General features: G+C 59.8%; 1 protein-coding gene across 4 annotated transcripts; it reads right to left on the reverse strand.

Annotated features, from left to right (window-relative positions):
* Positions 1–330: 330 nt before the first annotated feature.
* LAMB3 (laminin subunit beta 3) lies at positions 331–22,664 on the reverse strand. Of its 4 annotated transcripts, none has more exons than XM_039695927.1 (22): positions 22,594–22,664; positions 21,733–21,887; positions 13,505–13,619; positions 13,294–13,367; positions 13,026–13,205; positions 12,415–12,478; positions 11,975–12,150; positions 11,496–11,616; positions 11,155–11,343; positions 10,920–11,075; positions 10,306–10,505; positions 9,238–9,349; positions 8,611–8,983; positions 7,728–7,888; positions 6,577–6,785; positions 5,444–5,647; positions 4,343–4,487; positions 3,338–3,545; positions 2,221–2,362; positions 1,933–2,109; positions 1,206–1,359; positions 331–830 (listed from the first exon to the last, which is right to left on the reverse strand). In XM_039695927.1, exons 1-22 carry the CDS (start codon positions 22,634–22,636, stop codon positions 694–696), a joined length of 3,495 nt encoding a protein of 1,164 aa, XP_039551861.1. In that variant the 5' UTR covers positions 22,637–22,664; the 3' UTR covers positions 331–693. The 4 variants fall into 4 exon arrangements, with proteins under 4 accessions (XP_039551861.1, XP_039551859.1, XP_039551860.1 ...); XM_039695925.1 differs by having other exon boundaries at positions 11,496–11,619; XM_039695926.1 differs by having other exon boundaries at positions 11,975–12,153.
* Between the last annotated feature and the right edge of the window lie 1,801 nt (positions 22,665–24,465).

Genomic DNA, 24,465 nt, shown 5'->3' on the forward strand with positions numbered 1-24,465 from the left:
TTGGTTATTCATCGAAATCTGACATGGAAATGGTCTGTTAAGTCTCTCCTAAAGCTTTCCCTGTGCATCCCAGACCTGCTCCCACTGGTGTTTTTCTGGCAAAATGTTCTGTGGAAAATAAGCAGATTGTGGCAGGAAATCAAACAAGACATCTGACTTCACCTTTGACTATGAGCCTGTGTTTCTCTAATTTGCATAAATATAGGTATGTTGTACAGAGGGAGATAAAATTCTCCATTTCTCTGATCTGCTTATTTGAAGGAAGGTCTCAGAGGGAAGTACTGAAGCCATGGCATGTTTGAAGAATTAACTGCAGCACAGATAAAAAGCTTTAGAAGACCCCACAGGAGGGCTTTAATTTGAACAGTGAAATTCAGCTTAAAGAGCTTGAATTGGCTAAAAGAAGAAAAAAGTAATTTCCCGGTTTATAAAGCCCTCTGGAAATAACAACCTGGGGATGTGTTTATTTGCCAGGGATGTCTCTCCCCCTTTTTCCTCCAACCACTGGGCAGCTTTGGCCAGTCCAACCCCCTCCATGGGGCTGCTCCTGCGGTTCAGTGCAGCTATTTTCCAGAGGTATGGAAAATTAACTTGCTAAAAATAGGGATACTGGGCACAGGAGAGCTCCAGCTGGGAAGTGGGATGAATGCAGCAGTGGGTGTGTGCAGGGGAGGCAGCAGTGCCCGGGGCTGCTCAGGAGCAGCTCTCGTAGTAGGCGACTTTCCTCTTGATGTTGTCCCGGATCTTTCCCACCTTCTCCTCCAGCCCCGACAGCTGTGACATCCTGGACACCAGAGCCTTGTTGCCTTCCTGAATTTCCGACTCTAGAGCTGAGGAGAGAGGGCAGGGAAGGGGAGGGTTACATGGTGGGGTTGGGCTGAGCCTCCACCTCACTCCTGCACAGCTCTGACAGGGCAAGAAAACCAACACCCTGCACTCCCTCTGCTCCCCACCCTCTGAACAACCCCCAAACACCACTCCCGTGAGCTCTGAATGCCAAAAAATGGAAATGAGTGTGTGGAGGAAAACAGGAGCACAGTGGCACTGCAGGCAGGGCTTCCCTTCATGGTGGCACATTTGAAAACTCTCAATTTCCTGCCACAGCACCACCAGCTCCAGCCCAGACCCCACCCTCTCACTGCCCAAAGTGCAGCCCAAGCTCTTCCCCAGGGCACGATGACACTGAGAGGTTGTGAGAGCCTTACTTTCCATCCTGAGCATGATGCCCACGGTCTCCTGGAAGAGCGCCTGTGCCTCCTGGCTGATGCTCTGCACCCTCCTGCCCTGCTCGCCCAGGGCCGGGCCCTGCCCCACCCTGCTCTGCAGCTCCGAGTACAGCTCCTTCACCTGGGCGAGAGCCTGGGGAAAGGCAAGAAAACTCTGCAGCTAACACCCAGCAGAGGGGCGTTTCCAGTGCTGGATGCTGTTTGGGTATTAAATGGATACTGCACCAGAGCTTTGGTACCAAATGTGTGCCGGCTTGTGGTGCAGCCACAGACCGACAGACAGCTCCACGAGCTGCCCTGCCTCAGGCAGGACAGACAGAAATGAGCTCCCAGCAAAGGGCCTTAGGGTTGGGAATGGCTCTGGAGAGGTTCAGCAGTGGGAGGATGCTGTGGTGTGACAGCTCAGCAGCCATGACTGCACAGGAAGGTGTCCTGGCCTTGCCCAGGGCACAGCGGGGCCCTGCTGTGCTGGCAGCGGGCACACCCTGAGCTGGTACCTGCTGGGCAGTGCTGTGATCTGGTACCTGCTGGTACCTGCTGGGCCCTGCTGTGAGCTGCTGTGAGCTGGTACCTGTTGGGCATTGCTATGAGCTGGTACCTGCTGGGCATTGCTGTGAGCTGGGTCCTTTTGGGCCCTGCTGTGAGCCAGTACCTGCTGGGCCCTGCTGTGATCTGGGACGTGCTGGGCCCTGCTGTGGTCTGGTACCTGCTGGGCCCCGCTGGCCTGCTGTGCCGCTGTCCCCGCCGTGTCCCGCGTGTCCCCGGCCCGCAGGCGGTTCTGCTCTGTGCTGTGCTGCAGCTGCGAGAGCCGCCCGGCCAGCCCGGCCAGCCCGGCCCCCATGGCCACCAGGTTCTTCTCAGCTGGCCCGAGGACAGCCTCGATCTGCGGGCAGAAGAGCCCCATCAGGAGGGGAGTCACATCCACAGCCCTCCCAGTGCCAGCTGAAGGAGCGGGGACAGGCACTCGGGGTCGTTTCTGACGGGTGTCCCTCACCTCGTCCACGCGCTCCTGGATGAAGCGCAGCGAGGAGCCCGAGCCCCTGAGGGCCCCCTGGGCCTCCAGCAGCACCGTGTTGGCTCGCTGCAGGCTCCCCAGCACCTCCTCCACGCTGCCCTCCACGGCGTTTGCCCGGTTCCTGGGGAAAGGTGGGAAGCAGCCAGGGACGAGTGTGATGAGGGCAAAGACTGGGTGTCGAGGTCACAGAGGTAAAATCAGGGAGCTTGGGAAGTAGGAGAGGATTGCTGCTGGGAAGGTCGGGATGTCCCACCCCCAAAACCCACACATCTGGACTCCAGCAGGTTTCCTTGTGAGAGGAACATCAGTTCTGCTTCACAGCCTCAAGCAGAGGAGACAACTAAGAAGGGGGGATAAACACCTTCCTTCAAACTAGTCAGAAACGTTAATTTTATGGGGCATGACAAGGTGTCAAAGGGAAAGCAGCTCCAATGAACAGTTTTCTGCTCACAGTGGGACTGCTCGGGCCGGGTGACAGAGCCCTGGAGAAAGCCAGGCTCCCCTGTCTCATCACTTCCAGCAGGTTAAGCAGGTGTCAGACACTGCCAAGGAGTTTACAGTTTTATCCTGCTGACCTTCTCGCTGGGGTATTGCTGCAAGTCAACTTGTGACAAAGCAGATGCTCCAAATTGGCAAGGACACCCTGTAATTACTTTTTAAGGGGCTGTGGAATAATCGTCCCAACTTTCACCCAGAAAACAAATAGCCCATTAACTGTCCCCATGCTCTCTTGTGCAATTAGGATGTAGGTCACCAATATCAGCTAATACCAGGGCAACGCAGTCATCTCCCAGCACAGGCACTCAAGATAAGAGAAAAGCCTCCTCTGCTTTCCATAAAGCCCTTCTTGTCCTGAAATCTATAACAGGATCTATTCTGGGGAGATTTATTCGCACTGGGGCCCCTGGGAGGTGTCTGGAGATTGCACACTCATTCTTTTAGGCACTGGATGGACACAGAAGATCCCGGCCTAAAACTTCAGATTGTGCAAGTCAGGACAGCTCGGGCAGAGCAAGATTTGAGCCCAGCTGAAAAGCACCAGTTCCAGCCCAGCCGAGGGACCTTCAGCTGGCGATGGCCTTGAACCCCCACCCACCTGGCCTGCTCTGCCTCCTGCTGCAGCCTCTTGGCCCTGGCGACGTCCTCGGCCGTCTGGGCAAGGATGTCCTCGGGGCACTGCAGCTCCGTCGCCAGCTTTTGGATCTCGGTCATTCTCCTCCGGACTGCAGCAGCGTCCGTGGGGAGCCGCAGGGAGAGAACTGACTCACTGATCTCCTGGATGGAGGCAGGATCCGTGTCCTTGTCTGCAGAGGCAGCAGACAGACGGCGTCAGGGAAGGTGGGAGTGCAAACGCAAGGGAGGAGGAGGGCAGCCACCCATGCACGTCTCACACACATCTCCTCATCCCAGACAGCTGCCAGGATCCCTTCTGAAATCATCTCCTTGAATTCCACGCACTGCTCATTCACACCAGCAAAACCCTCAGGAAACAGCTGAAATGATACCTTGAATTTGGCAATGCTAACACCATGGCTGAGCCCAGAGCAGTCAGGCAGCCCTCACTCAGCAGATGAGGGTGTGTTTCAAGACAAGCCTTTTTTCATTTCACAAATAAAAATAAATCAGAAGCAGGCAGAGCCCAAGGGACATTAGCCCTGTGATTAGCTCAGAAATATCTTCACTCATCATTAACACCAGGCAGCACCAAATGACCTGATTTTCTTATTCAGCTAATGCTCAGGAGGCTCATTATGTTATTACAATCTGTCCGTGAACAATAAGTCATCCCATCAGCTTGTAGGACAACAAGGAATCCTCATCTGATTAACAGCCTGCTCCAGAGAAGGGTCATCTGTCTGTCTGTCTGCATCAGTGAGCGTGGCCAGAAAACCTCTGTGCTTCAGGTCACTGCTGGCTGCAAACCCCCATCCCTGGAGCGCCCAGGGACCACCCGGACGTGGCACTCCCTGCTCCGGGCTGGGGATGGGGCGCAGCCTTGGAGGCCTGTTCCAAGCCCAGTGATGCCTGCGCACTGCACGGAGCAGCTGTGCCATGCAGGAGGCAGGCTGCAGCCCTGCCCAGCCCTGCCCTGGCCTGGTACCTGCCAGGAAGGCGCGCAGGCGCTGCAGGAGCTGCCGCGCGCGCCGCACGTCGCCCTGGAGCTGCGTCCTGCTCTGGCCCAGCTGCTCCGCCAGCCGCCGCATGCTGCTCTGGATCCGGCTCGCCGACAGCTCCGTCGTCTCAATCTGCACACAGAAATCACCTGCTGGGGCTCTGCTCCCTCCAGAGCCGTGATATTTTATGAAAAATCCTTTACCAGGGTTTTTCCCTCCTGAGGAGCTGAGGAGCCTCAGGAAAGAAATGCAAACAACAACTGTGTGCTGCTGTGAATGCAACAGGTGAAGCGGGGATTGGGGCAGGTTGTTGTTTCTAATTAATGGCCAATCACAGATGCAGCTTCATCGGACTCTGAGACTCTCAAAGATTTTGTTGGGCATTATATTCTTTTTCTTTCAAGCCTTCTGATCAATCTTTTCTATCTATTCTTTTAGTACAGATTTAATGTAGTATTTTAATATAATATATATCATAATATAATAAACCAGCCTTCTGAAAACATGGAGCCAAGCCTCGTGTCTCCACACATGGGGTGTTCACAACAGCCCTGCCTCAGCTCTGGCCTGGGCCAGGCACGATGCTATTCCCTGTTCTCACTGTGCCAGAGCTTCAAAGGGCTGTAGATGTCAAAGACTGAGGGTTGGGTCTGCAAAGCAAGCTCTCAAAGAGAGGCAGCACCATTCAGCTTTTAAAAACACCTTTGAAATGCATTTTGAATCACTTTGAAACCTCACTTTCTCTTTGCAAGGCACAGAAAGGAGCTGCAAGAGCCCTAACCCTAAATGAACTCTCTCCAGTTGCATCGAATGCATCAAACCTGCAGAATCCGAGAGTTTTCCATTTTCCCAGCCCTTCTGCCACACTGATCCCAACCCAGGAGGGGAGAGGCTTCCTTGTGCTGTGTCCAGTGCCTTCAGCTGAGGAGGCAGGACCCATCCACAGCAGGGAGCTCCCACTCCAAAATCCCTGGATTTCTGAAGCTGCCCAAGGGGTTGAGCCTCAAGCAGAGTTTGAGGTGGGTATTCCTCACTCTCTGCCGTGGCAAGCAGAGGTCTGAGCAGGGGTGGGCAGTGCCCACACTCACCAGCTGTGCCGTGTCCCTCAGCCGGGCGCTCAGGCTGCTGAACTCCTTGGCCGCTCGCCCGGCCGCGGCCAGGGCCCCGCTGGCCAGCGGGAAGAGGCCGTGGCAGGGCCGGCCAGCCCCACAGGCAGAGCTGTTGTCCCTCGGGCACAGCAGCCCCTGGCAGCGGGCAGGGGTGCACGGCTCCACTCGGGCCCCTCCGCACACCTGGGCAGGGAGAGGAGAGCTGGGGTTGGGCAGCGCCCGGCTGGACACACCTCGGTGCCCGCAGGGAGGCAAACACAGCCCCGCAGGGATGGCACACCCTGCCAAGGCAGCTGGGACCTGCTGTGCCCATGCTGCAGGAGCTGTGTGGGCACAGGAGGGAGCCCAGTGGGCTGGCACTGACACAGGAGGCACAGCCCAAACCACTGGAGATGTGCCAGTCAGAGGAGGGCAGGCAGAGCTGGATGCCCCCACCGATCAGCATGGCATCACCAGCCCGAGCTGCAGCAGAAACAAAGCAGGAGCCAGGCCCAGTGGCTCACGGTGAGTAACAGCACATCTGCGTGGAGCAAACCTCTGCAGAGCCACCCCTGTGCCCCGTTGGCTCTGGGGGAGAGCTGCACGAGCAGCCCCGGGAGCAGCAGCAGCTCTAACGCTGGCACCTGGCAGAGCTGCCCCCGGGCTCACAGCGCAGCAGTGCCCAGCCTGGCCAGGCTGGTGGCTCAGAACGTGCCGGTGCCCCCGGCAGCAGAGAGGGGAGGCTGGTGGTCTCCACAGCAACCGACACCGAAATGGGTCTCCATGGCAATAACAAAGCAGGGAAGGAGAAATAAGAGAAAGCTCATCCAGAAATTAAGGGGGTCTTGGAGACACAAGAAGTGACAGGAGAGAGTCCCTGGAGGGAAGGGGACAGGCTGGGAGGGGGTGGAGGTCAGTGCCTTGGGGTCTGTGACCCCGGGCAGGGGGTGCTCAGCCAGCTCTGCAGCCGAGTCTGTGTGGCCAGGCTCTGTCCTGCCGTGCCTGAGGAGAGGTGCAGGGCTGCAGGATGGGACCCCTGAGCTCTGCAGGGTGGGACCCCTGAGCTCTGCAGGGCCCCCTGAAGAACCAGACACGCCCTGTGGGCAAGTCAAAAACCCGCTTTGCATCTTCACCTGGTTGATGACAGGGGCGAGGTCGGGGGCCGAGGCCAGCTCGCCCTTCAGGGCCAGCAGCTTGGCTGTGTCCCCCGCCAGGGTCCCCTGCAGCCCCTGGGCGCTGCGCCGGCTCTCCCTGGCCTGGGCCAGCAGCCCCGGGGCTCCCGCGGCCAGGCTGCTGGCCCTGCCCGAGCTGCGGTAGGCAGACTGGATGGTCTGGAAGGCTCCTGCGGGAATCAAGGCGATAAAAGGCACAAATGAGTCAGAAATGCAGCACAGCCCCTCGGGGAGGCACTGCCTCTGCCCTGCGCTGGATTCCCGCACAGGGGAGGGGGCAGGATTAGCACCAAGGCATCACCAAAAACTCCTCTTAGCTCCAAACACCTTTCAGCCATTCCCTCAGGGGTCTCCTGAAGGACTGAGCTCAGGGCTGGAGTCTAAACTGAACTCAGGGCTGAAACTCAACTGAGGCCAGCCAAGGCACACTCGCTGATCCTGGCCTTTGGCAGGGCAGGGCAGATTTCACAGCCTCTTCCCAGCTCCCGAGCAGCCCCATCGCTCCCCCCCAGCACAGGCTGGAAGGAGGGTGGCCAGGACAAGGAGCTCTGAGCAGACAGAGAGGTGCAGAGAGAACTGTCCTGGTGCCACTGGGCTGTGTGCTGTGGCAGGGAGGGGACAGCAGCGAGGCACTGGGAGAGAAGGAGCTGGGGCAGGACTCATGGCAGCAAGCACCAGCATCGTCACAGGGCTTAATTAACTCTTCTCCTCCCCATGCCTGACAGTGCCCTGGCTCTCTTCCCCTCCCTCCATCCCTCCCATCTGTGCTCAGCCCTTCTCTGCTGCCTCGTGGATTCAGTGGCACTCTCCCAGCAGGGCTGTCCCCTTCCCACCCCTCCCTGGCAGCAGAGATTTTCCTGGTGCAGAACGGGAACGCAGAATGAGCTGCCAGCCCCAAAACACCAGAGCAATCCCCAGCAGCGTGAAGGCCCCGGTCATGGCCAGGCTGCGTGGGAAGCACCCTCACTGAGAGGAGATGTGTTTGCTGCTCTGAGGCTGCCAGCAGGTCAAAATCCCCTTCTCACCCACCAGGCAGCATAAAACCCCAGGCAGCCACGCTGAGGTAAATTAATGACTGCAAATTAAGAGATGTCGCAGCTGCAGAGCTGTACCTGACAGGTCCGTGCTGCGGCTGCTTTCAAACTGGGTCTTCTTGCTCTGGTACTGGGAGCTGGTGACAAACAAGCTGCTGTTGAGGGCTTCCAGCTCCCTCGACAGAGAGGCAGTGTCAGCCAGGAAATGAAGGTCGGGATTTATGCCTCGGAGCTGCTCCCTGGCAGAGAACAAGAACAAAATGGGAATTAGAGAGCAGGGCTGAGAGGGCCACCTGTGCTGGGGCACTGCCAGCACCTGGCCAAGGGGCACTTGTGAGCCCAGAGACAGCTGAGCACACACCAGGGGCTCGCAGGTTGCAGAGAGGAGCTCCACAGCAGGGTTGTCCCCACACAGGGACCAGGAATGCTGGATGTGCCCTGGGAGTGCCACCACTCAGCCCTGAGTGCCACCACTCAGCCCTGAGTGCCACCACGCAGCCCTGAGAGTGCCACCATGCAGCCCTGAGAGTGCCACCACACAGCCCTGAGAGTGCCACCACTCAGCCCTGAGTGCCACCATGCAGCCCTGAGAGTGCCACCACACAGCCCTGAGTGCCACCACGCAGCCCTGAGTGCCACCATCCAGCCCTGAGTGCCACCATGCAGCCCTGAGAGTGCCACCACACAGCCCTGACTGCCACCACGCAGGCTGCCCATGCTCCTCCTGCCTTGGGGACATTGTGCATGGGACAGGCACGTGTGGAAGCGGGACGGGCACACCTGGAAGCGGGACGGGCACACCTGGAAGAGCTGCTCTGCTGCTGCCCTGCTCCCCTCATGAGCAGAGCCAGGCACGGCAGGGACAGAAGCAAAGCAGAACCCACACAAGCAGCTCACAGAGACACCCCCGCAGCTCCCCGTGCACCAGGGCTGTGCCCCACGGGCAGCACCCATCCCTCACCTGATGGCAGCGAGCGCGCTGCCCGCCTGGGCCAGGCCCTGCTGGGTGCCAGCGGGGTGGCCGAGGATGCCCAGCGCCTGCTGCAGGTTGCCCCGTGCCCGCGAGAGCCGGGGGTCGAGCTGGGAGCCCCCGGTGCCCGCGGGCAGCCGCGCTGTGGCGTTGGCCAGGCCGGCCTGGCGCCGGCGCAGGGCCTGGATGTCCCCGTCGTAGGCGTGGAAGCAGGGGTGGCACGGCTGGCAGCCGGGCTGCGAGGCGCAGTGGCCGCGCTGGCAGCGCTCGCAGCGCGGCCCGGCGGCCCCGGCGCGGCACAGGCAGCGGCCCGTGGCCTGCTCACAGCCCGCCTCCTCCGTGCCCTGGAAGTCGCAGTCACACTCTGGGACAGGCAGACAGAGAGAGAAGGTGCTGGTGAATAACTTTATATCTGTATACAATCAGCCCCTTAATTAGGGTTAATGAGCCCCAGCCCAAGCTGACATCCCTCCCATGGGACAAAGGTGGCACAGCAGAGGATGGGAAGAGCCCCCCGGAGCTGGCACAGCCCTGACCCTACAGGGGGGCCCAGGACTCGCTGGGAGGGCACGGGTGGGTAAATCTGTGATCTCAGCGGGCAGCGAGCCAAAGCAGTACCTGTGCACCCTCCCTGTGCGTCCCTGTAGTGCCGGGGTGGGCACTGCTGCTGCCCCGCGGCCGAGCACGTCTGTCCTGTGAAGCCATCCCTGCACGGGCACTGTCCTGTGAACTGAGAGGGCAGCACGTCAGCGACGCCTGGCACAGCTCTCCCCCAGCTGCTCATGACCACCAAAACCACCCATGGATCTTTTCCTCCTGTCAGTCTGTGCCCAGGCCGTGCCCGAGGTGCCCGTGCCAGGCTGCAGCTCAGACACAGGATGCAAAGAGGCTCCAAACAGCCCCAGCACCACCAGGAGGGTGCTCAGCCTTGTTTCAAAAACAAAGCAACTGCCCACGAGCAGCTGCTTTGCCATCTCAGGTCTCCTCCCCACGCTGAGCTCATTTGGAGCCTATCTTAGGCTCTTAGAATTTGTCATGGTTTGGGGTTTTTTGCATTTAACTTTAATTTTCCCAGTTGCCTCTTAAGCCTGAAGTGGCACACATGCTTTTCATTGACAAATGAGCATAATTAACTTCCCTCGCCTGGATGAAGATGTCTTATTAGGACTTCCTTGATAAATATCAGGCTTGTTAAAGCGACTTAATCTTGCCTCAATAATTACCACTTTCTTTCATTTCCCCGAATAGTCTGTCGTGGTGTTTTCTAAGAATTAGGAGGAGGAAAATATGAGTGGGATGCGCTGGGGAACACACAGGACTTTTTGTGAAGGCTCCTATGGATGGGACGGGACAAAGGAGCCACCCAGCAGGTGGGTTTGGTGCTCTGACAGCTCCCCAGAGAGGGGACACAGAGCCATGGCAGTGACACCCTGGTCCCTGCAGCTCAACCCCTGAGAGCCCCTCCCAGAGGACTGGGAAGGAAAGAACAGAGCAAGCACAGGGGAAAGGAAAAGGAGAGGAAAGGAGGGAAGAGGAGAGGAGGGGAAAGGAAAGGAAAGGAAAGGAAAGGAAAGGAAAGGAAAGGAAAGGAAAGGAAAGGAAAGGAAAGGAAAGGAAAGGAAAGGAAAGGAAAGGAAAGGAAAGGAAAGGAAAGGAGCCCCTGAGGCTCCAGCAGGCCGGGGGTACCTGGTTGCACTGGGGGCTGCGGGAGCCGCGGGGGTGGCAGGCACAGGGCTGGCAGCCCTGCCCGCTGCCCAGGCCCCAGTGCCCGGCCGCGCACTGCCCGCAGTCGCTGCCCACCACGTTGGGCAGGCAGAAGCAGCTCCCGGTGTCGCCGTCACAGGGTGCTGTGTCCTGGCGTGTCCCCAGGGCATTGCAGGTGCACCCTGCAACAGGGAGGGGTGTGAGGAGCCCGCAGCCACCCAAGGGGGGGTTCTCCTCCCTCCGTCCCCACCCTAACTCAGGAGATCTGCACCCAGCTCTGGCAGCATCCTCCAAACGCTGCAGCCTGAGAGGACTCAGCATCCCCAGCCCGGGGGACACAGCAGTGCCCCCACCCACCCTCCTCTGCATGGCATCACCCCTGAGCCCTGGGGGCACAGCTGCACCCCCCAAACCCCACCTGCCCTCTGCTTCTTGCTAAACTTACACCTGAAACCGCCCCCAGACTGAGCAGGGAGCTTTTATAAACCTTTACAAAACAGGGCCCTGGCTTGAAAACCCCAAACCACAGCTGGGCAGGACACAGCTCCTGTTTGGAGGGGGCACCCCGGGGCAGGGGGTGTCCCAGGGGTACTCACTGCGGCACCCAGCGGGGCTGGCACCGGCCAGCTGGGCAAAGCCCGGCTTGCAGAGGTGGCAGCGGTCGCCCTGCACGTTGTCCTTGCAGACACAGCGCCCCGTGCCCGGGTCACAGACAGAGCCGGGCACCGTGCCATCCGGGTCACACTCACAGGCTGCAAAGGGGCAGGAAAGGTCCCAGCTGAGGGGGCAGGCCCTGGGGGAGGGTCTGGGGGGCTCTGGGGGGGCACTCACGCAGACAGGCCTCGGGGTGGCTCAGCTGGCGCCGCGGGCTGCGGAAGTAGCCGCTTTTGCAGCGCTCGCAGTTGTTGCCCTCGGTGTTGTGCTGGCAGCTGTCACACACCCCCCCGCTGGCCCCGCCGCTGGCCTGGTACAGCGCGGGGTCAAAGTGGCACGAGGACGAGTGACCGTTGCAGTCGCATCCTAAAAAATCCCAGCACACGGCTCCGTTGGAGCCGGCACCGCGCAAACCCCGCGGGCGGCAGCAGCGGTGGCACTAGAGGGTGCCCAAGGCTCCCGTGTGGCACGGTGACACCCGTGGCAGGGATTTGGGGCGGGGGGAGCTCTGGCCGTACGCTGGCACGCATGGGGGTCGCTGTCCTCGGCGGGCGCCCAGGGCCGGGCGTTGAACAGGGCAGCGCAGCGCTCGCAGTGCGGCCCGGCCGTGTTGTGCTGGCACACGCAGTGCCCAGGGACCTGCTGCACAGACAACGTGTCACCCTCCCTGCGGCAGCGGCTCAGCACGGAGCCTCACCCGTTCACGGCCACCAAAGGGCCTCCCCCAGCCCGTGTCCGGTCACTGTGGCTAAGATGCCCCAAGGAGCACCCCGGGCAGGCAGTGGAGCCACCCCAGCGGTGCCCAGGCCCATGGCAGAGACATCCCAGCAGTGCCCAGGCCCCTGGCAGCCCCTGGCAGAGCCATCCCCACGGTGCCCAGGCCCATGGCAGAGCCATCCCCACGGTTCCCAGGCCCATGGCAGAGCCATCCCCGCGGTGCCCAGGCTCCTGGCAGAGCCATCCAGCGGTGCCCATGCCCCTGGCAGCCCGAGCTCACCGTGCTGTGCTGGTCCCCCTCAGGGCCGCAGCGCTCGGCGTGGCCGTGGCAGAAGCAGCTCCCCAGCACCTGCAGCTCCGTCACGGCGTAGAAGGTGCTGGGCGAGTGGTAGCCCTGGCGTGGGATGTGGGGCAGCTCCGTGAAGTTGATGCGCAGGTTGGTGAAGGGTGCCAGCCCTGCTGGGGACAGGGGACGGGTGGCAGGGGCGGCAGGTGCCCACAGAAGCTCCTTGCAATGGGTGGGGAGGGCTTGGAGCACGGGGAGGAGGAGGTGGCACAGAGAGCAGCAGGTGAGACCAAATGCTGCTCTGTGACACCCAGAGGTGCAGCTCAGGCTCCCCCCGGGGTTACCCCAGCTCAGCACCTCCCTCACGGCAGGAGAAGCACGAGGAGCCTCATTCCCCTCTCCCTGCTCGGCTCTGGAGCAGACCCATCACTTACGCTCAATGGCCTGGCTGTAAGAGGAGCTGATTGTAGACCCCAGGTCTTGGACACTGAATTTCACCTTAGAGGGAAAGAAAACAGGTTAAAAATCAGGGAACTCGAGCTGCCCTCTGCTCCTGCTCTGGGCACTGTGTGCTGGACTTGCCTCTGCACGTCACTAAACACAGGGACAGCCTTCAGAGCTGCAGAGGACACAGCGCCCGCCTGTCACAGAGCAGCAGAGGTGTGCCTGCAGAGCAGGAATCTTCCCAGGGGCTGCCCTCAGCTCTGCTGGGTGCCACGGGCTCCACCCCTCACCAGGTGTGCCAGGCTTCCTGCATCCATCCCTCACCAGGTGTGCCAGGCTCCCATTTCCCATCCCTCACCAGGTGTGCCAGGCTGTCATCCCTCTCCAGGTGTGCCAGGCTTCCTGCATCCATCCCTCACCAGGTGTGCCAGGCTCCCATCCCCTATCCCTCACCAGGTGTGCCAGGCTTCCATTCCCCATCCCTCACCAGGTGTGCCAGGCTCCCATTCCCCACCCCTCTCCAGGTGTGCCAGCCTCCCAGGCCACCCCGTGTTCCCACCCACCACAATGTGTGTCCCTGCCACAAACCCCCGGTACCCACCGTGCCCCCATGCAGGGGGTGCCCCCGCAGCTCCTGGCACCGGGGGTCCTGCCAGCCCTCGGGGGGGCCGCGGGGCACGCGGGGGAAGGCGGTGGCGCAGTCGGAGGCCAGGTACTGCAGCACCTGCCACGTCCTGCCGGCGTCCAGCGAGCGCTCGATCAGCATGGCTGCGGGCGGCGACTGCGGGCAGGGACAGGCACCGGGGCTGGCACCGGGCTGGCACCACGGGGTGGCAGCTGCCGAGCCAGCAGCTGCCCCAGACACCCACCCTGAAGTGCAGCACGATGCTGTCCAGCTGGAACATCTGCTCCAGGTCCAGCTGCAGGGACACGCGCTCCACACCTGCGGGCACAGAGGGCACGGTCACGGGGACACTCTGGGGACAGTGACAGCCATTTCCTCCTGTCCTCCCAGCCAGGAGCTCAGCAGCGTTCCCTGCTCCCTGGGGCGGGTTGTGGGCAGCAGCTGGTGGCTCTCACCGTTCTGGGACTGCCACCAGCGCGCGCGGCCGGCCGAGGACAGCACGTTCTCCACGCGGTGCCCGCTGTGGCTGTGCGGCAGCCTCGAGTCACACCTGCAGCACTTCATGCTCCACTGCAAGGAAAGGACAGCGGGAGTGACCACCCCTGCAGCCCCTGGAAAGGCCTCGGGGTGAGGAGAAGGGCAGGGTGGGTTCACTGAGGCCATTTAGAGAGAGCTGAAGGACCACGATCAGCGAGTCTGACAGCACACAGGCCTCAAGAGCTCCCCTCCACACCTTGTTGAAAGCCACAGCTTTCAAGGTTTTATGGACTAAGAACTGTATTGAAAGCCACAGCCCAAGGTTTTATGGACTAAAAACTAAACCCCAAACGCTTTTGACTAACACAGATTTTTGGCGAGCCATCAAAATTGCGGTTTTTTTAAGCAACCCCCCTGGTTTCCACAGCACCAAGGCTGGATAGAAAGCCCTTTGCAGCCTTCCAGGACTGGTTTGCCCTTTCCACAGAGCCCAGGGGCTGTCTGGTGAACAGAAGGGCCTTTCTCTCCTATCCCAGGGCCCGGCGATGCTCAGCCCCCAGGGCTCTCCCCGGGGAGCCAAGCAGAGCTCGCGGTGGGTGAGAAGCCAGGGGGTGGGAAGTCGAGTGGCTCAAAGTTCAGCCCTCCACTTGAGCAAGTAACCCAAGGAGTAAACAGAGATTCAGCACGGGGAACGCGGGGACTGCGGAAAATCATCCCCCGGGAGCAAACAAATACCCAGATTGTCACTAAGCAGGCAACGCTCCTGCAGCCACCAGCTGCCACCACCACGGGGTCCTGCACCAGCTCAGGAACGGGCAGAGAGCCCCAGGACAGAGATTGAGCAAGAGCCAGGAGCGGGGAGGGGATGGACAGCAGCCAAGGCTCGGGGGGACAGCAGGATGGGCCAGGACCACCAGGAAAGTGGGATGGAGACAGCCAGGGGAGACCAAGGTGGGCAGGGCAGGGCCGGGGGTGGGGAATCAGGAGATGGGGAATTAATTAGGAGATGGGGAATCAGGAGATGGGGAATGAATCAGGAGGTGGGGAATGAATCAGGAGATGGGGAATGAATCAGGAGACGGGGAATTAGATGGTGCCAGAGCCCACAGCAGCATCCCAGGGGACACAGGGAGACCCCAGCTGAAGCACTTGGAGTTGGGCCAGGGACTGCAGAGACCACTGGGAGGGGGAAAATGCTGCCCAGACCATGAAATGAAGGGTCCAGCACCTCCAGCCTGGAGGAAAATGGGTTATCCAGAGAAACTGAGGCTGGCCCAGCCCTGGCAGTGCCCAAGGCCAACATGGATGGGGCTTGGAGCAGCCTGGGGCAGTGGAAGGTGTCCCATGACAGGGCACTGGAGCTGCATCATCTCCTCCAGCCCAAAAAACCCTCTGGGAGCCTGAGGTGTCAGTGGCCTGAGCAGCAGAGCAGCCTCCCAAATGGAGCAGTGGGACACGTCTGTCACACTGCCACCTCCCAGGGGGACACGTCTGTCACACTGCCACCTCCCAGGGGGATCAGGGAGGATGGAGCAGAGCGTGCCAGAGATGGCAGGGGCCAGCCCTGATAGCTCAGAAATGTCAGCCTGGCTGCAGAGGGGGGCTGGGGCTGGCAGGGGTACAGCTGGCACGGGGAAGGCAATGAGATACCCTCTGCAAGGCTGGCAGGGGCTGCAGTGGCTTTAGGTGACTCCAGGGCATGCAGGGACCCCAGGGGGGAAGCAGCTTTCAGGGCCACAGCAGGGTGACAAGTGACAAGTGACAAGCAGCACTGCACAGGCACCCCTGTGCTAAAACCTTCCACGGGATGCTTAAAACAGGGGAGCCAAATCCAACCCAAACCCTACAGGGCCCCTCGTGGGGCTGGGGAGGGACAGGGCTGGGAAGGGACAGGCAGCAGGGTGGCAGCCACTGGGCCACAGTGACACCACAGTTAATGGTTTCCCCTTTAAAAGTTAATTTGTGGTTTCCAAAAGTGAATCTGTGGTTTCGTTCCTCACACAGCCCAGAGCTGAGGCTGCTCTGTCCAGGCTGGAACCTTCCCCAGCTGGGCACACTGAGATCCTCACTTGTAACCCATCTGTTTCCACATTTTCCACAATCTTTATGTTCTGTGTCTATAAATACCCCAGCACAGGAGCTGGCAAACTGCAGTATTTATAACAATATCACAAAGTAAGCAAACACAGCACTGAAAATCTATAATCATGCCATTTCCCTGGCTCTGCCAGTGAGAATCACAAATAATTTAATCAGGATTAGACAGAACTCATTTCAGATAATGGCCACGAGCAGCAAATTGTCAGGGAGCTGCAGGAATTATCCACAGAAATAATCTAGTGAACAATTGCCAGCGGTGATTAAACTTCCCACCAGTCCTGACTGTGCTTAGCAAAGGAGAAAGGAAGGTTTTCTGCGAGGGGAAAGGTTAATCTCGGCTAAATTATTCATTAGGAGTGACTGGTGCATACTTGTGAGACCATTCACACAGGCAGGGGCAGCCCCCAGCAGCCCCACTCCAGCCTGGTGCTAAATCAAAATGAAGCTTCAGGGCTGTGAGACAAACCCTTCCCAGGCAGCCCAGGGCTCTGCTGGCGGCAAAAATCTCCTTTTTTTTTTTTTCTCTTCAGTTTTTTAATCAAGACTAAAATTAACACTGGAAACCAAATCCATTCCACATCCTGGGAGTGAGTTGTGAAACCCCTGCGTTGCACAACAGCAGGGTTTGCTCTTACAGCTGTGACTATGTGTCTCAAAGTTCCTTGGGACAGAGGCAATTACCGAAAATGACAGCCCGGAGCGAGGAGAGCTCCACCAGCACGTACCTCTCCCAGCTCTTTGCCTTTTCTTTTCCTGACCAGGCTCAGAGGAGCCCTGGGAGCTGGCCAGGAGCACCCAGGGCTGCAGCTCTACGTGCCCCATGCCAGGGAAGCTCTGGGTCTGCTCTGGGGCTCCATAATTCACATTTTGGGTGAACAGGAGCACCCAGGGCTGCAGCTCTACGTGCCCCATGGCAGGGAAGCTCTGGGTCTGCTCTGGGGCTCCATAATTCACATTTTGGGTGAACAGGAGCACCCAGGGCTGCAGTGCTATGTGCCCCATGGCAGGGAAGCTCTGGGTCTGCTCTGGGGTTCCATAATTCACATTTTGGGTGGCCAGGAGCACCCAGGGCTGCAGCTCTACATGCCCCAAGGCAGGGAAGCTCTGGATCTGCTCTGGGGTTCCATAATTCACATTTTGGGTGGCCAGGAGCACCCAGGGCTGCAGCTCTACGTGCCCCATGGCAGGGAAGCTCTGGGATCTGCTCTGGGACTACATAATTCACATTTTGGGTGAACAGGAGCACCCAGGGCTGCAGTGCTATGTGCCCCATGGCAGGGAAGCTCTGGGTCTGCTCTGGGCACTGCTGGCTCCAGCACTGCCTCCCCTCCCTGCCAGGCTCTGCTGGGAAGGGTGACAGGGCTGTTTCAGGGAGGTAAAAGGGGTTGTGGGTCTGCAAGGAAATCACTTCTCGCCCTCTGTGCCTCCAAGCTGCTCCAGACACCCAAAATATGGGTTATGGAGGCTCTGGGATTAATGGGAATTCATTCCAGGCTCTTGAAAGAGAATTCACAGCACAGAGGGAAAACTCCTGTGCTCAGAATAAATAGAGTCATGTCTCAGAAATAAATGGAAGGGGGAAAAGTGCACAGAGAGCAACTGGAAAGTGGCTGAGCGTGACAGCGTGCAGGTCTGTGCTGCTCTCCCCCCGCCCTGCCCTCGTGGCCCAGCTCCTGAGCAGCCTCCCTGCTCGTGCAGGGCCAGCAAACCCCCCTCAGCTTAACCTGGTGGCCCCTGGCCAAAGCTATTCCAGGAGCTCCTGCTGCCATTTGAACATGAGCAGAGAGCCCTTGAAATAAAAACCTCCTGGCACAGGGGCAGGGCCCAGAATAAAGCGCACTTCTTCACCAGCAGAGAGGGGACAGGGCCGTGCAGCCGTGGGGCAGAGACCTCTCCTGGCTGCGGGGCCTGGGGGTCCCAGCCCTGAGCAGGGACAGGGCACGGTGCCAGCCAGCTGCTGGCACAGCCCCCCAGGCAGCTCCTGCACTGCCAGTACTCCTCAGGGACAGTGATCACCATCCAGTTCCACCTGGGAACACTGGAAACACTGGGAGTTTATACACACACAGAGATCTGGGGTTATTAAAGAATAGGGGACAGCAAGGTTCCCTGGGGGGCAGAGCCCCTGCCAGGCCAGGTGGTGCCAGTCCCTCTTCCAGCCCCTTTGAGCAGCACAGCTCTCTGCTCCAGCCCTGGCACCTGCAGGTTCCTGGGGCAGGGAGGAAATCCATTCCCCTGCCATGGCAAAAGGCAGCAGAAAGCTCCCGTGGCTCTGCCACCGTGGTTGAACTCTCCAGTGAGCAGCTGGTGTTCCCTAAACTGGACTGGGACAACATCTGGGGGCACAGACCCAGCACAGAGTCAGGGAGGTCAAAGGGATCAGAGTGCAGCTCCCAGCCCCACACAGGACACCCCAAAGCCCCAGCCTGGGATTCTCTGCCATGACATCAGTGTCACTGTGGCTGGTGGGAAATGACACTGAAAACGAGCTCTGGGTTATGCTCGAACCACAGAGAGGGCTCTGCCCCCAGCTTGCTTTTACCCCAAATTCACCTTGGTTTTACCCCAGATTTACCTTGCTTTTACCCCAGATCCACCTTGCTTTTACCCCAGATTCTCCTTGGTTTTGCCCCAGATTCAGGGGGGCAGCAGGGATGGGGTAAAGGCCGGAGTGGGACAAACTTCCCAGGGATGAGTTTTAAGGAAAGGAAGTTCCTTTCCCTCTCTTCAAAGCCAGCTCGTGGGTGCTGTTTTCCTCGCCCCATCTGTTCTCACATCAGCAAAACTTCATCTGAAGTCTGCCAGGATGGTTTGACAGGCTGCAAACCCCAAAGTGCCCCAGCTGATCCCACACCCCATGCAGGGTGCCAGGCGGTGGGGAGATGTGCCCAGCGTGTGCCAGCCTGCAGCCCTGAGGCCAGGAAAAGGAGAAGCAGGGAGGGGAGGAGGGAAAGAGGCTTTTCCCTGGGCAGGCAGGGGCACATCCTGCAGCAGGGAGCAGGGCGTGCCCGGATGCCAGGTGAGACAAACACAGAGCAGCCCGTGCTTGCTGCTCACCCCAACCCCGCCGGAGCACAGGCAGGCAGGGCAAAGCCCTGGCTGGACAAAGGGAAACCCAAACCAGAGCCACGCTTCGGTGCCATCCAGCCACGGTTATGTCATGGTTCTGGGGGTGCCCTGCTGCTGCCCAGGGGTTCTGGGGGTGCCCTGCTCCTGCCCAGTGTCTCTGGGGGTGCCCTGCTCCTGCCCAGTGCTGCTGTGGCTGTGAGGGGGCTGGCAGGCACAGCTTTGCCTGCTCCAGTGCTGGGGTGGGCTCCCAGCTCCTGAGGGCCTCAGGCAGGTGGCCCAGCAGATGCAGGCACCAGCCCAGCCCAGACCTGTCTGGCACTGCCCTCCTGGCAGGCATTGGCCGCTATTTTTGGAAGCAGCCAAAGAGGAGCTGGTGCTGAGGCTCCAGAGATGCTGCAGAGCCGCCCTGCCAGGCAGCTGCCACCATCCATCAGCAGCAGGGCCCTGTGCTGTGCCAGGAGCCCAGCGGGCTCACATCTCCCTGCCTGGCTGCCCCAGGTTCCTCTGGAACCTCTCCTGTCAATCCTCTCATCCTGGATGGCTCCGTGTCACCCGAGCTGGGCACTGCCCAGCCTCCACATGCACCAAGTGCCCACAAAGCTCAGGTGAGGCAGGCAGAAAATCCCACACAAAGAACATTTTAAACATCCAAAGTCTGCCAGGACCGGAGGGTGAGGACTCAGAGTCTCCAGGAGCAGCACAGGACCCAGCTCTGCTCCTGCCCTGCCTCCTGCCCTGTTCCCTGGCACGGGATCTCACAGGGATGCTCAGGGCTCTGTGGAAGCCACTCTGAGCCTCCCCTGGCTGCAGGTACAGTGGGGCTGCTCCCCAGCGCTGTGCATACCTTTATATTTAAAATATTTCAGATACATTTGATATATCCATTCCAGAGTTCAATAAAGCTCTGAGGTTGAAGCTCACCTCAGCCCATCACACCTGCCACTCCCCAAGCCCAGCCTCGCTCGTTTTCCCCTCTCATTTCCAGTTTCCTGGTGGCTCCAGGAGCAGAGTCCTTCCCACTGTCCTGCCCTGAGCCCGAGTCCTGCCCTGAGCCTGAGTCCTCTCCTTGTCCTGCCCTGAGCCTGAGTCCTGCCCTGAGCCCGAGTCCTCCCCACTGCCCTGCCCTGAGCCCGAGTCCTCCCCTCGTCCTGCCCTGAGCCTGAGTCCTGCCCTGAGCCCGAGTCCTCTCCTTGTCCTGTCCTGAGCCCGAGTCCTCCCCCTGCCCTGCCCTGGCCGGGCTGAGCGCCCCGCTCCTCTCCCACCACCCAGGGATGGAGCAAGGGCCAGGGCAAAGAATAAAGGTTAGAGGGGTCCGGAGCCGGGCAGACAATGGAGCAGAGGCTGCGGTCCATCAGTGGCCACCAGGGTTGCAAAAGAGCCCCCAGGGAGCAGCGCTGGCAGCCCCGGGCACCGCAGCCACCCCTGGTCCCGTGCCCTCTGCTGAGCTTGCAAAAGCACCCCCGGATTTGTACCTATTTGGCAACGGAACAAGAGCGAGGCTTGTAACCAAAAAAAGGCTCCTAGGAGTCTATAAATTAAACGTGCTTGCTTTTTATAGGGTGGGAATAGGGAAATCGAGTTCAGTTTGGCTTAAATTAGGGAAGTAGAGGAAGGGAGGGAAGAATTAGGAAATGCTGAAGCCGTGGGGATTTGTCCCGAGTTAAGAGCTGGAATAATCAAACCTCCATCAGCAATTACAGCTGCAGAACAGAAATCTGGGGATTTGCTCTCAGCAGCTCTGGATGTCTCATTCCAATAAAGGAAAGGAGCAGAGTGTAAGGAAGAGAAGAGCCCATTCCCAGAGCCAGAACTGGAGAATCCAGCTCAACACAATGCCAGCTTTAACCCTGGTACTTGTAAGGCAAGGGACGAGGGACATGAGAACCAAATGGATTTGGGATTTGTAGCCTGGAAGAGACAACTGCAGCCCTGTCCCTGCCTTCCTCCAGCAGCCCTCCCTCCAGCCCTGCAGGCAGCAGGTCCCTCCTGCACAGCCTGCAGAGGGGTCCAGCCCCTCTTCAGAGATCCAAATGATGCAGAGGGTCACAGCAATGCCCTCTCAAAGAGCTCCCAGGGTCAGGCAAGGGGGCACCCAGCCCATTCCAGCTGCTCTTAGCATGAGCAGACCCATCAAGGTTTGTCCTCCCTCACTGCCCAAGCACAAGGCCCCCACGGCCCCTTCTCAAATATAAATCACTGCCAAAATCACTGTTACATGAACTTTTCAGAGGCACATCTCTGAGCATTTTTCCTCATCTGTAAGCAGAAATTTGGAAGGAAAAAGGAATTAAGCAACAGGAAGCAGTAAGGGTTTATTTGTGAGCACAAATCCTGATCCCTGGGAGCAGCAGAAGAGCTCCAGAAAAAGGGAGTGGAGGAAATGCCTGGCTGTGACTGTCAGCCTGGAAAAGGACCTGAGGGAGCAGAGTGCTGCAGCCAGCCCAGCATCCAGGAGCATTCACTGCTCACACCCTGAGCTCAGGGACGAGGGGAAATCTCTGCAGCCCAGCCAGGACAGCACTGGCTCCACAACAAACCCACTCACAGCCACATCTTGGCCTCCAGTTTGCAGGAGAATTAAAACCACAAGGCTGACTCACAGGAGCTGGGCTCCACTGCAGAAAACACTGCCCCACTGGAGAGCTGCCACTCCTTTCCTCTGCAGCATCCCTTCCAAAACCCTGTCTGCCTGTCCTGCACTGAACCCTCGGCGCTCCTCCCAGGGCACTTTGGGGTTAACAGCGGCCACAGAAAGGCTGCAGGGAGTGCTCAGGGCAGGGACACAGAAAGGCTGCAGGGAGTGCTCAGGGCAGGGACACAGAGGCTTTCCCACCCCTGGGGAGCTCTGGGTGTGGGCTGGGGGCTGTACCTGTCCATGGGGTGTGCTGTACCTGTCCATAGGGTGTGCAGTACCTGTCCGTGGGGTGTGCTGTACCTGTCCGTGGGGCTGTACCTGTCCATGGGGTGTGCTGTACCTGTCCGTGGGGCTGTACCTGTCCATGGGGTGTGCTGTACCTGTCCGTGGGGTGTGCTGTACCTGTCCGTGGGGTGTGCAGTAGGTCTCAGGCTTGCTCAGGCCGCAGGTGGAGGAGGCTCTCAGGTGAGGGGCCCGTCCCAGCAGCAGGTCCCCGGGGGCAGGGTAGCAGGCTCCCTGGGAACAGGCTCTCTGCGCTGCCAGGAGCCCCGGGGCGGCTGCAACAGGGGAACAGGGCTGAGGGCAGGGGTAAAAACACCAACCTGCCCCACTGCACCAAACCAGGCGTGCCCAGGGCTGGGGGCACAGACACAAACCTGCCCCACAGCACCAAACCAGCTGTGCCCAGGGTCAGGGCAGTGGTAAAAACACCAACCTACCCCACTGCACCAAACCAGCCGTGCCCAGGGCAGGGGTAAAAACACCAACCTGCCCCACTGAACCAAACCAGCCGTGCCCAGGGCTGGGGACACAGACACCAACCTGCCCCACTGCACCAAACCAGCCGTGCCCAGGGACACCCTCCCAGTGCACGTGCCAGCCAAGAGAAGGGTGTTTCACCCTGAGGTGAAACCTTTATTTTTTTTAATAATAGCGCTTTGTACTAAGAGTTACTTCTGAAACACTTCCTTGCCCTGGCCCCAGGTTTGGGGCTGCAGGGATGCTCTGTGCCTTGCCCATCGAACTGAGCAGCCCTGGAGGTGTTCCCCAGTCCCAGAGCCATCCCTGGAGGTGTCCCCCAGTCCCAGAGCCAGCCCTGGAGGTGTCCCCCAGTCCCAGAGCCAGCCCTGGAGGTGTCCCCCAGTCCCAGAGCCAGCCCTGCAGCTCAGGACAGAGGGCAGCCTCCTGCCCCCCCAGCCCTGTGATCCAGCAGCTCTTTGGCCAGCTGTGCCCTGCTCTTTGGGAGCCCAGGGCGAGCCTTACCCAGCAGCACGAGCGCTGCCCACAGCTGGCAGCAGGGCTCCATTCGGACACAGCTGGGGGAGTTTGCAGCGAGGCTGAAAAGAGCAGAAAATGTCAGTTCAAAAGCTCAGCCCAGGTCCTCCTTCCCTCTCACCTCACAGGGAGATACTTTTAATTAACCCACACAGAAGAGCGTGGGGGAAAAACCAAGAATAATGAAGAGGAAAATCAGGTGCTGGAGCTGAATTTGCCTCCAATGCAGCGAGCCCCCGCTGGTGCCGGCAGGACAGGGGCTGGAGTGGGCACACACGACCCCACAGCCCCCAGGCACCCCCCGGGCACCCTGGGTGCCCCAGCCCCACCCTCGCCTGCGCTTCCAGAGCCAGTCCCGGATCCCAGCTCGCTCGGTGGCCCCAGCTCACATTCCGGGAAAAGGAGAAATCCATAAAAACCTCCCGTGAGCGTCTCCGGCAGGGAAAGGAGCCCCGGGGGAGGAAATGCTGCCAGCACACACCCCAGCAAACAGCAGCCTCACCTGCCGTGTCTCCTGTGTCCCCTGTGTCCCCTGGCGTGTCCCCGTGTCCCCGCAGCCGCCGCAGCTCTGACGCCGGCCGAGCCTCGCCGGCTTTAAACGCCGCTGCCTCACCTGCCGAGAAGGTGCCTGTGGGTGCAGCGATGACAAAGGAGTGATTCAGGATCCCAGACATCCACACCCTGTGAGCGCACGGCTCCCGGCAGCTCCCGGGCGGGCACGGCGGGCAGGGAGCAGGGGAAACCCGCCTGGGCTCGGTGTAACCCGGCTGGGCTCGGTCTGACCCGCCTGGGCTCGGTGTAACCTGGCTGGGCTCGGTTTAACTTGGCTGGGCTCGGTGTAACCCGGCTGGGCTTGGTGTAACCTGGCTGGGCTTGGTTTAACCCATCTGGGCTCGGTATAACTCGGCTGGGCTTGGTTTAACCCATCTGGACTCAGTGTAACCTGGCTGGGCTCGGTGTAACCTGGCTGGGCCCGGTGTAACCCGGCTGGGCTCGGTTTAACCCATCTGGGCTCGGTCTAACCTGGCTGGGCTCGGTTTAACCCATCTGGGCTCAGTGTAACCCACCTGGGCTCCTGGAGCTGCTGCACAGAGCTCGCCCACCCTCGTGGCAGGGTTGGCACGCTGTGCCCACACCAGCTGGCACAGCAGTGCCGCTTCCAGCACCTCAGCTCCAGCCTTTGAATACCAATGGAAACAGCAGCATTTGTTATTTATTGATTTATTGATTGATTTGTTATTATTGTACAGTGGCAGCAGAGTCGGAAACCCCTAAACCCTGCTGAGAGCAGCCACCACCCCCCAGCGCTGCCCACGCGCTGAATTTCTGCTAAAACTGAAATTTCATCCTCAGCAGAACTTTACCGAGCCCTTTCCATGTGCTTCAGTGGGATAACCCCAAGGTCAGCTCCTGTCCCACAGGGCTGAGGGCTCAGCAGGACCCCCCAGGCGACCCCAGGTGTCTTGCTCTTGTGTCACCCACGTGTGTCCCCACCCTGGGGGACACGGGCACAAGCTGAGGGCCAGCAGCTCCGAGCAGGGCGCCACACAGGGCTGGGGAAAAAATAAAAAATAAAAATATCGTCCCTGGGGCTACAGAGTGTGAAAGCCGGGCTGAGGTGCGGCACACCTGGGCACACCTGGGCACACCTGGGCGTGCTCGGCTCCTGCTCAGCAATGCGGTAACGCCGCATTCCTCCTCCCCAGCCCCGCCCGGCGGCAAGGGGAGCCAGAGGAGCCCTGGAATGTCTGAAAGGAAAGGGAAGCGAGAAGAAACCCTGGATGGGATGGGACCTGCCCCGAGCTGCTCGGAGAGCCCCACGCCGAGCCCCTCTGTGGCCCCCCGGGTGTGAGAAGGGCT

Source organism: Passer montanus, unplaced genomic scaffold (genome assembly GCF_014805655.1).
Source record: "Passer montanus isolate IOZ18808 unplaced genomic scaffold, ASM1480565v1 scaffold93, whole genome shotgun sequence".
In the NCBI taxonomy this organism is placed as follows: Eukaryota; Metazoa; Chordata; class Aves; order Passeriformes; family Passeridae; genus Passer; species Passer montanus.